An 11,174-nucleotide genomic window follows, 5' to 3' on the forward strand; every position below is an offset into this window, starting at 1 on the left:
GGAGAAACAACTTGAAAAAGACTGATCCTTTTCCTGGGACTTGGTGTTATTTTAAGCACGCTACAACGGAAAGGAATCTAGTAAAGCCAAATCCACTTTGCAAAGTAGTTGGAGAGAATTTGTCTTTCATTAATCTTCCAAGAAAAAAGGGTTGGATGAAGAGTAGTCTGAATTGAGTTATAGCACCTTTGTATGGCACTACCTCGCTAATTGAACTAACTTAGCTGGCCGTGGAACCTTTCCAACTGTGACGCAGCTACTGGCATCCTCCACCCTAACACAGAGTAGAGTCATCTGCCAAATGCAACTCGCCAAGCCTGTTTCTAGTGATCCATCCCTCTGATTCGGAGGACATCCATCTGGGATGTACTACAGCCTCTGTCTCAGACCTTCCCAGGGGCATATGCAGGAATGCAACTTCCTCGGTAGTAGCCCCTTAAGCGAGCATTTCACCCAACCCGGCATAACTAATGCTTTACCTCCTTATTTATATCTGTACAATTTGTCCACGGCTCAATTGTGGGATGCATTTCTTGATCCCACAGTCCGTTAATCTGAGTTTTTGTGGGAGTTACTGACTTTTGATTTTGAAAATTGAACGTCATACTACTTCTATGCTAAGTGGCATCGATTGGTCCTAATTAAAGAACATTCTTTGCTCTACGCATGCGTAATAACGGCTGATTTTAGCGAACAAGAGGTAACTACAAAGGGAACAATGTTGCTATTACTTTGACTATTTTGTTTTTACAAAATTTTCGTTTACTGAAAAGTTCACAGTTCTTGACGTTATTTTTTGTTGTAATAATTATTGTCGGAGTCTAAATAAAAACGTGTAACACAAGAGGAGAAAATTGTTAGTACTGTACTTTTTGATAAATGGAAGCCCGTTTTCTCAGCAGGCAAGTCAGCGTCGTGATCCTATACACAGAAAGCAGTTTCTTAAAACAATGATAACTGTTAAGGTAGAGAAAGACGTTTGTACTAAAAAAAAAGATTTACGTTTATACTTAGATGCAGGGCTGATGTTCATTACTCTAAATGCAAAATAAAAAGCTGAACATTGATGATTTCTGAAAAGTTAACTTCAAATTTCCCCCACCAAGTTAATACAATATAAAGTCGATAGGTAATGAGAATATGGAAAATAATCTACTAAAGGAAATTTGTCTTGATTTATCACCAAATTCTCAGAACTTAAGTTGAATAAATTCATATAATATTAGTGTGGAGAATTTATATTTACAAAGTCTACTCTTCCCCCTCTGAGGTAACATAATGGTGTGAGAGGAGTTTGAAAAGTTACTACGTGTAGAATTATTGAAAGCCATTAATAAAAGCTTGTGCGCTCAACGAGAAACTGCTTGAGAGAGAACACAAAGAATTTCACTCAGGCGGTCTTGTCGTCTGATCTATTGTTGTGTTGTCTACGACACCTATAATTATCTTTATCTCCAAACCTCAGACCTGAACAAAATTAAGCATGTGGTTACTTATTGCTGCTCAGCAACTCTCGGGAGGTGTAAAACTGCTGGTGGAAGTGTTTTTTCTTTCTTTCTTTCTTCCACCTTGCTCAGGAAAGTGTCGAATTTTTCCATTATCGCTTCTATGATCTAGTTAAGTGAAAACTCGCTTTGATAACGGTAAAAGAGGCTTGACTAGATAAAGACGAATCTGTTTGAAAGTCAGCTAATGAACAACGCAACTTTACTTTTCTTGTCGCGTTTATACCTGGAAACGACAACATTCAAGAAAACATGAACATAGGGCGTGTTTGTAGTAGTAGTTTGTTGCCATTGGTGATGGCCTTTGTTCGGCGTGAGTCAGTTGAGTTAACAAAATCAACAATCAATCCTTTCTTTCAGGCCCTTTTGTTTTTCGTCGGAATATTTATCATCTCTTATAAATGTTTGTTAAGCTAAAAGCTTTTTATGGATCCATCACTCAGCCCAACAGTATGGCTGTGTATATTCAGGCACAAGAGTAGACATATGGTGATGAATAATTCTCACGCAAGTGCGAAGTTCCACTTCCCTCACTTATCGTTAAGCTTCAGATCAAGCAACTTAACAAGTCATTGTTGTACATGGGCTTGTTAAATATGCTTGAAAGCTTTAATTAACTACTTCTTAATCCTTTATTTTACGTTTTCACTCAGCTAGGCACCTGTAACTGAGAAGAGGTGCAACGCAGTCGCTGCAACTTCTCTTCAACGTGTGGAGTTATAGTTTTGAAATCTTCTCTTTTCAAACGGACAGTTTTGGCGATCATTTTGTTAGCAAGGCGTCCTCTGAACTTAAGCCTTTCAGACAAAGAATAGAACAACGGTTTGCTATTGAATGGTGAAGTGCTTTCCCCTCTTGAGTTTGTTATTAAAACCGTCGAGTAAAACTTTAAGCTAATGATACTGGCCCAGGCACTTGGCGAACTGGGACTGAAACACGCGAGGGTTGATATCGATACAATCGATGAAGACGACTCGGAAAATAATATGCGGTGGCAAATTGTTGGTGCGGTTTTAGTTTCGGTACAATTCAATTGGTTCTATCCATATTCATTTCTTTCCAAGGTCACACTGACAATAAAATATAAATCTCTCGAAAACGAGAGTCTGTATATAGAGAATAACAGTGCTCATTTTGCTTGGTGATTCAGCCGATATGATGCTTGCCCTGGGGTCGATCGATCTTTTGCGAAAACTCGTGAGAATTGTGTTTTTCGCAACAGATCTTAGCCTGGAATACAAACAGATTAAACGCTACAGACTGTGGTTTTTAAACTTTCGATTTTTTTTCCGATGTTTTGCGACGATGAGGCGCGGCTAAAACTACATGGTACCGAATACATTTAAGTAAGAGTGATCTCTTTTAAGGCTTTTAACCATTAAAGCCGGTGCTAATAACGTCTCTTAAGAGCCTTTGATTAGAAAACACTTAAAGTTATCCGAGAGGACCAAACAAACCGCCTCACGCAAAGAACTTTAGTCTATTTACCCTGCTCTTTGGCAATTAAAGAGAGAAAGGCTGTTTACCAGGGTTAGTAATTGTCCGTCACTAAAAGAGAAGCTTTCTAACATCAACGGAAGCAAAATAAATTTTGCGGGTGTATTCAGCTTGAAAAGTTGCTTTCGCATACAGCTCCACCGGAGTCATTTGACATTTAAATTTGAAAGGTGTTGGCTAGTACTTAGCCTGGAAGTGCACTTAACGTCTCAAATTGAACATTAGTGGCTTTTTGTTGTTAAAATGTGGTCGAACTTTTAATATGCGTTCAAATACAGAAAAAGACCGGATGTTCGCGAAAAAGGTCAACTCTTGCCCCAGGCAGAATCACACTCAATTTGCGTACACGCGAGAAAACGAAAGAAAGAGCGATAACGCATGACCAATTTAAAACAATCTTGACATTAAAGTTCGCACCAGAATTTCTCTAAGATTTTCACCTGTAGCATGACAAAGATAAAAACATATGCTTCTTGACTAGCTTTAATTGAAATAAATGCATGGGTTCTCACATTGCGAAAACTGTCCATTTGCAAAGCTATACAGTAAGGAATCATGACTGGACGCCGCTTGGGGGGCTGCTAAATATGTACATAAATTTGTCCTTTCGTTTTTGAAAAATTACAATCAATTACAAGCGAATTATTGAATTTCCTGTTGATGAAATAGGGCCAAACCCACACCTTTCTACTGATTTGGGCCTTTTAAGACCAATTTTTTTTAACGAATTTGTGCAAGGGAAGTCTCGAATTGCGCGTTGTTTTTTTGCGCTGGCTTGTTTGAGGCGGGAGTTTTGGCGTGTTGAAACAAAAGCTGGCTGAAACATGACTGTGCCTCGGAAATGTAGTAATCAGCCTCCCACTGGTGAGGCCCTATTCAAGTGTCTTGTTTTAAAAAGCCTCTCTTGTGGTCATACATAAAACATGAGCCAGTTTCGCCTTTTAAAAGGACGAAGCGGACAGTGTTTTGCAAAACATTGGGTGGTCTTTTTGCAAGTTCCATGTGTTTAGCGCGTTCTGCCGCCCGCCCGCTAGGTTCTTTTTAAAAGAAGTTCCGTCATGGAGCCTTGTTTTGGTTTTCTTGTTTTTGTAATCATCCGCGCCGGATAGTACACGGATTTCCATCCATACGAGTTTACGTACTGCAAGTTTTCGGCTCCTAAGGCACTCTTGAAGAAACCTTTTAAGAGAAGAGTATAATGACAATGATTCATTTCTTAATATGCCAACAAGAAGCTTAAAACAAAAGAAATTTAAAGACTGCTAAGTTTTCATGGGTGAACGAAAGTAGCGCTAACATGCGAAGGCCAAAAACCAGCTGCTTCAATGCACTCAAAATTCAAGCAAATGCAATGACAATAATTTTGTTTCTCGGACGCTTCTAGGAACAGAAACGTTTGGCAAGATCAACTGGCACTAAAACAGTTACATAGAACTCTTAGGTAAACACGTTCAACATATGATTTCTACACCTGCTGGAAGAAATTACTTTTTATTCCGTCTGAATAAAAATCACAAGCCTGTAGAACAAGCAGTATGTCGAATAATTCTTTCATCTACACCAGTCACGAATGTGACCAAATTATATATTTTCAGTGGCATCACCATAGCTGTCGTTGTCAAGCTCGGTTCTCTCGAGTAACAATTACCAGCTGAACAACAGTTGGGTTTGCTCATACTAGAATTATAAAATATTCTTTTTAACATTTACAAATTCATACAGATGTTCGTCTAGCGAACCATTATTCATATGGGTTACATTTTCCTCTTTCAAAACGCTTTATATTAGAACGTATTTCGACTGATTATGATGCCAAAATTTTTCATTTATATTTTTTCTGTTCTTTACAACTCTGTCAGTGAGCTCGAAAACGTGCCTCTTTATGCATGCCCCAAGGCAATAAGCTGTGTTATTTACTTAATCTTTCTAATGGTCAGGCGAGCGGCATTGTTTATTGATGAAACGATAACTAGGTTTTCTTCAGCCGTCTAAGCTTCGCCAAGCATTTGGTGTGCCGCTAAAACAAGATAATAGGAGAGTGTTTTCAGCGCACTTTGTCGTTATCAGTTCAGAGGTGGATTAACACAATATCAGGCCTTTTATTCTCTTTGACTTGGGGCAAACCGTTTGTTCGCCGACTTTGTTTTTATGCATTAAATATTTCTTTTTTTGTTGTTGTTTAGATAGCGAATACTCAAGTACAGAACTGGGACATCGCTTTCATGTTTTTCACCAAACCTCGGCGGAAGGAGGTATTGTGTTTGGTGGCCTCCCGGCTGCCGTGTCATAGGTTAGTCCGCCATTCTGGCTCTGCCCAACAACACAGTGGCTAATTTGTAATCCCGAGCTGTTATCGTTAACGGAATTCACAGCCATGATTCCTTGGTTGTTAAATCCCGTATTTTGAAGCATTTGAGAATTGTCCATAGCAGTGTTCACTTCGCTCGGCAAACCAGCATCAGTCTTCATGTAAAAGTCATCAAAAGCCGTCGCGGGGAAGTGTGAATTTTGTGGAGCTAAACGTGTGAAATAAGTAGATAAAAACAGTGAGAAAAAAACGGCTTATGCAATAAAGCCTAGTTTTCCAGCACGTCAACGCCTAATCTTTAGATTAAAATGTTGGACTGTCTCGCAAGCCCTCGGTGCTTTTACGAATTATATTTTATAAACAGAGTCATTGTGGTTTCAAAGAGATAGTGACAAACACAGTAAGCCCATAAGAATGATGTGATGCCATTAGACGGAAAGAAAAGGCATTTTATCGGATCACCTACAATATTGTACCTTCTTTAATGTAAGAGCTACTTTAATATTTGCAGAGATGTTTCGAATCATCGCGAATCGGCACTTAGCACACCCCTGCAGAAAATCTAGAACTAAATATATTCAGATCTTATAAATACAAACAGAGATAGCAAGTGACTTTTGCCGGCCTAAAGGCAAGCTTTACATCGTAACGCAACTATTTAATGTTCTTAGTTACACCTATGTATTGGCCACACAATGTGAAATAATGTAACTCTATATGCCACACCGATAAGTAACTCACGAAACACAGCTCATAGAAACATCGTCTACTCTTGATGTAAATTACTCTCCCTTGAATTTAACGCCCTTTAAATTTTCCAGTTTTAAACTGATGAAACGTTTCAGTAAGGTAATTTTAAAAATCCCCCTACGATTAAAATATTGAGCTCTTTAAGCTTAGGTAAGCTTTGCCGTTTTTGTAATACGTTACGATTTGAGACAAAAATTTTCGTTTTCATTTTATTATTATTATTTTTTAAAAAATTTAATAGCCTGGTCTTCCCTTAGGTCAAACTGAAAGAAACAAACTTCATCTCTCTGCCGTCTAAACTACTGTATTTTAAGCAAAAGATTTTAATTTGTAAAGGCATTTGTCCAAAATCAAGAGAAACCTATGAAAGATCCGGTGAAGCAAAACGAATTAAAATTGTCTCCCAAAGGTCTAGTTTGATTGGGACCACGGGGAATATTTCACTGCTAGCAGTTTTTGACTTCGAAAAGCTAAACGCCAAACCTGTTGAATTATTAAAGAATAGAAGGTTTTAAACAGTAGGCAGTTTGTTTTTTGAAGTAGCACGAAATCTGTATGCAATTTATCGCCCATAGCAAAAATCACGAAATGTAAAAGATCCATTTCCTTATTCAAATACAGCAGTAAGTCTTGCGAAAGTTTTCTGATTTAACCGAGTTGGCTTAGACGATATATCTCGAGGAAGTAAGGACGAATGAATTTCTCCCCGGTAAATCCCTTATCACTAAACAAAACTCGTGATAAGTAGCATTTCCATTTGCCATTTCCTGCCAGCTCGTATTAGATGTCTTTCGATATTGCATGCCTTACTCTGTGGCCGTCTATTTTTAGCTGAACACTTTTTGTCAAAATTCGACTGTTTCTGCACGAAAACTGTTTCCACAGCTGTCTGTTCTCATAAATGTGCTAAAAATGTAAGGCAGGCAAAATGGTTGAATAATGCCTTTATAACACAATAGGAGGTTGATACGCGGCCCTCGAATTATTCAAATTCGTGATTTTTAGTATCTTCTGGTAACTTGCCAGTTTTGATAGAGCAGAAAAATTTCGTTGTTCATACCCACTTAGCGGTGGGTTCTCACCGGAGTACTCTGTAGCTATGTCGTCAGGAAGTTTTGGGACTGTCTCACGGGTGTGTTTAAACGTTCTTTCTAAATTTCCCCCATCTCCAAGGGCAACTGAGCAAGATTTTACAGCTTTATTCAAGACGGAACATGTCATATGAGCTGTTGTGACTATCAAGTTGAAGAGCTTTTGAGTGCTCTCCAAATACACTCTCAAGTACTATCCATTAGAAATTGACTGCTATATTCTCTCATGGTGCAGAGTGCTCTTGCGCGGTTTCCAAGAGGCGGTTGACCTCGCGCTGTAAAGCAGGTCTTACTGAAAGAGTTTTTCTCGAATAAATTTGAATGCGGAAGAAAAGTAAACAGACTGTGTTCGTAGCCTACCTGTGTAATTTATATGTGATGTGTTGATTGACTGTTCGGCGGGGTTAGTAGATCCGTTTCCAAGGTTTTCAGCCTTTGCTCTCCTTGACCGTCTTCCTGATCTCACAGCGCGGCTTGCACTCGGCTGGGAGACTCCTTGCTGCTTCAGCCTTCTCTCTTTCGATCTTCGGTTTTGAAACCATACTTGAATCACTCGCATGTTTAAGCCGGTTTCTTGCGCTAATTTTTCGCGGATATTTCTGGAAGGTTTAGGAGTAGCTGCAAAGGTAGCCTTGAGGGCCTCTAACTGCTTAGCTTTTATGGTAGTCCGAGGTCCGCGGCGTTTCGTTCCGAGTGCTACGTCTAAATCCTCGTCTAAACCATAGCTTAGATCTTTCTCTTCGGAATCAGAGTCTGTAGAAGGATGTAACACACACACACATAGGCAAGAATTAGATCTATTAACATTAAATAACCGTTTGTGTATTAATAAACAAACCAATTCCCCTTCCACTCACCAGAATGCTTGGATGGCAAGCGTGATTGGTAGTAGTCCTCTTTACAAACGAATTTGCTTTCTCCGACGTAATACAATTCATCACCGGTCAAAATTTGCCGGTTACAGCTGGAACAATTGAAACATTTGACGTGAAACACCAAGTGTTTGGCTCTTCGGACCATGTCATTCGGCGAGATCCCTAAGCAGCAACCAGCACACTTTGTTCCATAGCGCCTGAAAATTTTAAAATAAGAAAGCAACTTAGATTGTGTAATGCACTGCCATCGAATTCACTTAGTCTGGAGAAAGCTTGGCAGTTATTTAGATAAGCAGGCGTTTTTTTTGATTCGGCCGATTGTGCGTTACGTACCTGTAAAAGTCATTCTTGCAAAACAGCTTTCCCTCTCGAGAAAAACATTTGTTGGTGAGTGCGCATTTGCAGTCGTAGCAATGGACGCATTTGACGTGCCAAACGCGGTCCAGAACTTTCAACAGGAATTTATCCGAGATGGGGAGCTCGCATCCCGCGCACTGTTGAACCATGTTACAAATCTGGCCCTTCATCCAGCCGATCGTACGCGCTCTTCAGTTCAGTTTCCTCGTCCGCTTGCGACTGTATGTACGTTTATGTAAAGTACAGTGCTTTGCGCGTGAAATTTATGCGAGTAACTCTTCAACGTGCCCAGTGGGAGGTACCTCGCACTATGCCAGCTGCTGAACGGGACGGTAAAATGCGATTCAAGAGGAGGGATTGTGGATTTTCTAAAAACCGACGCTCGAGTTTATTCCGCGGTCAAAATTTGCATACAGTTTGGCGCACGGAATGCAAAGTGAAAGGATGAAAGCGCGCGGCATAGAAAGCACTTAGTCGGCCATGCTATACGTCAATTAGCTTGTTGAAAGACAACACATTTACGCGCTCCTCTTTTGATATAATTTGACTCCGCCTGTCATAAGGAATTGACAGTTCAAATTTGACAGCACTCTGACAAAAGCCAATGACATTGAGAGCCTTTGTGGGCGCGAGCCAAACTTTCAACACGCCATTGTTTGACCGGGATTATGTAAACTCGAAAAAATCGCGCAATTTGAACATCTTTTGTCTAGCTATTGTTCGCTTTGACTGCCATCATAAGGCTAAGAGCGCCTGTTTGTCTCGCAAGGCTTCAACCACGAATGCGTCTTCACCGAACTGCGGAACCCGCGATCGATGAAAAGGAAAGACCGGCATCGCGTAAAAGCCATCTCGCTTGTGTTGTGCGAATATTGGGTTACTGATATTTCCGACTGGTGAGAACATTTTTACGCAAAAAGTCGATCCATATCAGTAAGCGGGGCGGCTGGAAGGCTCGCCGATCGGAACGGAAAAGCTTTTGTGCCGAGATTTACTTTATCTCGTGATAAACCTTATGTTGTTGTCACTAAAACATGTCAAAACACTCCCATTTGCAAGTGTTTATTTACATACAGATTTTCAAAACAATGGACAACAGTTAGCGCATTTTAATGAACCGGGGGTATTCTCTCTGGCTTCGCGGCGTATTCGCGAGCGCCGAACCTGAACGTTTAGTCTTGATCGCAGCAAAACTGACGCAAAGCAAATTTCCTTGAAACTGCCCATCTGCTGTCAGGGGCCTCTTCAAGTGAGAAAATGGCCAACCACAGATTTTCATCAGTAGAATCTGGTAGCATTGGCTCCCGGGAGTCGCGCGAAAACCCGCATGGCACGGCGCTTTTACACAAAGTGTCGGATTCAGATTTTGGGCAAAAGACCCTTTCCGCAGCAATTTAATTTTTCAAAGTGAATTATTCAACAATACCGACGGCGTTTTCATTTCATGTCTGATATTTTGATGACAAACCATGATTTTTAATAAAAGCGCGTCTGGAGCCCTTCCTTCGCAAAAAGACGCGAAATGCTAAAATTTTGTTAACAAGCTTTAAGATAATCGCTCGATTTCTGCATCTGGGACACAGTTTTCGCCAGCTTAAATTCGTACGTCGATTAAATGAACAGCAAAACTACTATCAATAACATCGCTATCGTTGTGAACACATTTTTAAGAAACGAGACCAAGTTTCCGTACAATATCCTCCTTGTTTTCGTGGCAGTTTGTATGTGGCGTTAAACCTCCCTGTCGCTGGTTCATGCAAATGCTAATTGGTCAAAACACCTGCTACTACACATCACCTGCCTTTTCTGATATAACCGCTGTCAGGGGAAAATGCGGGCGATGTAGTTTATCGCACATTACAGTCTGGACTCTGGAGACGGTTCTTCAACGCACACTTCAACGAACAGTCTATTTTAGTTTTTTTTTTCTTTCTTTTTTAAAAAAAAAACTCTCAGTGATGTTTCCTGTGTAAATTTTCTGACCTTTTGTTTTAAAGGGGTTACGTCACACTTTGTGCATCTTGAAAAGTTTAGCCGAAAATTTTCAAGTTCACGGTTTGTAATCCGTGTTAATTCTCTCCATTCTTAACCGTCCTTGTTCTTTTATGGTTTATTATTATGCCTTCTAATTCCAGTTGGTGTTTTTCTATCTTAGTAAACTACTATTTTCAGGTACGTGGTCAAAATGAGCTCACTTTGCTGGATCAAGGTCACCATCACATAAAACATTCACTTAAGAACACTTTTATACAAGATCAATTACATAAAACCCTTTGTAACTTTGATCCCTAGATTAGCCTTAATCGGCTTTCCAACGACTGGGTCCAAGCCAACACTGTTTAATCAAATCAGCTCCATTCTCTGAGGGGAGGACACTGATACTTTGGGAACTGATGCCAGGGCCAGGAGCCCATGATATATAGTCTAAGGCTCCTGGTAGGGCTGATACTCAAGAAAGGGACCCGGAGGTGCCTCAGTGTTTCTTAGAGTTCTAGAGGTAGCTTTTACATGAATTCTGGTCTCTCCAGCAACAAGTCAACTCAGTGTCCGTAATAATCGGCGAACAGGAGCGTATGACCCATGGGTCATGGACTCCTGTCGGCAAAATGATCGATATCTGAATACCGCAAAAAAATTCGGCAAATACCGCAGTATTGCAAAAAAAAAAAAAAAAATCGCCAAATACTGCAACACTATCAGTGTCATACCGCAACTACCACCCTGTATGTTAAGTTTGGAGTATTAATAACACGGAAATAACAATTAGGAATTTGTTAAGTCAGGTAATATT

The 11,174-nt window shown here is 40.1% G+C and overlaps 1 protein-coding gene across 1 annotated transcript; it reads right to left on the minus strand.

Annotated features, from left to right (window-relative positions):
• Positions 1 to 29: 29 nt before the first annotated feature.
• Positions 30 to 11,052, minus strand: LOC145463243 (LIM/homeobox protein Lhx1-like). Its single transcript, XM_081446979.1, has 4 exons — positions 8,360 to 11,052; positions 8,009 to 8,223; positions 7,512 to 7,904; positions 30 to 5,518 (listed from the first exon to the last, which is right to left on the minus strand). The coding sequence occupies exons 1-4, from the start codon at positions 8,551 to 8,553 to the stop codon at positions 5,232 to 5,234; spliced, it is 1,089 nt and encodes a 362-aa protein (XP_081303105.1). The 5' UTR covers positions 8,554 to 11,052; the 3' UTR covers positions 30 to 5,231.
• Positions 11,053 to 11,174: the final 122 nt, after the last annotated feature.

The sequence above is a fragment of the Orbicella franksi genome, chromosome 12, assembly GCF_964199315.1.
Source record: "Orbicella franksi chromosome 12, jaOrbFran1.1, whole genome shotgun sequence".
In the NCBI taxonomy this organism is placed as follows: Eukaryota; Metazoa; Cnidaria; class Anthozoa; order Scleractinia; family Merulinidae; genus Orbicella; species Orbicella franksi.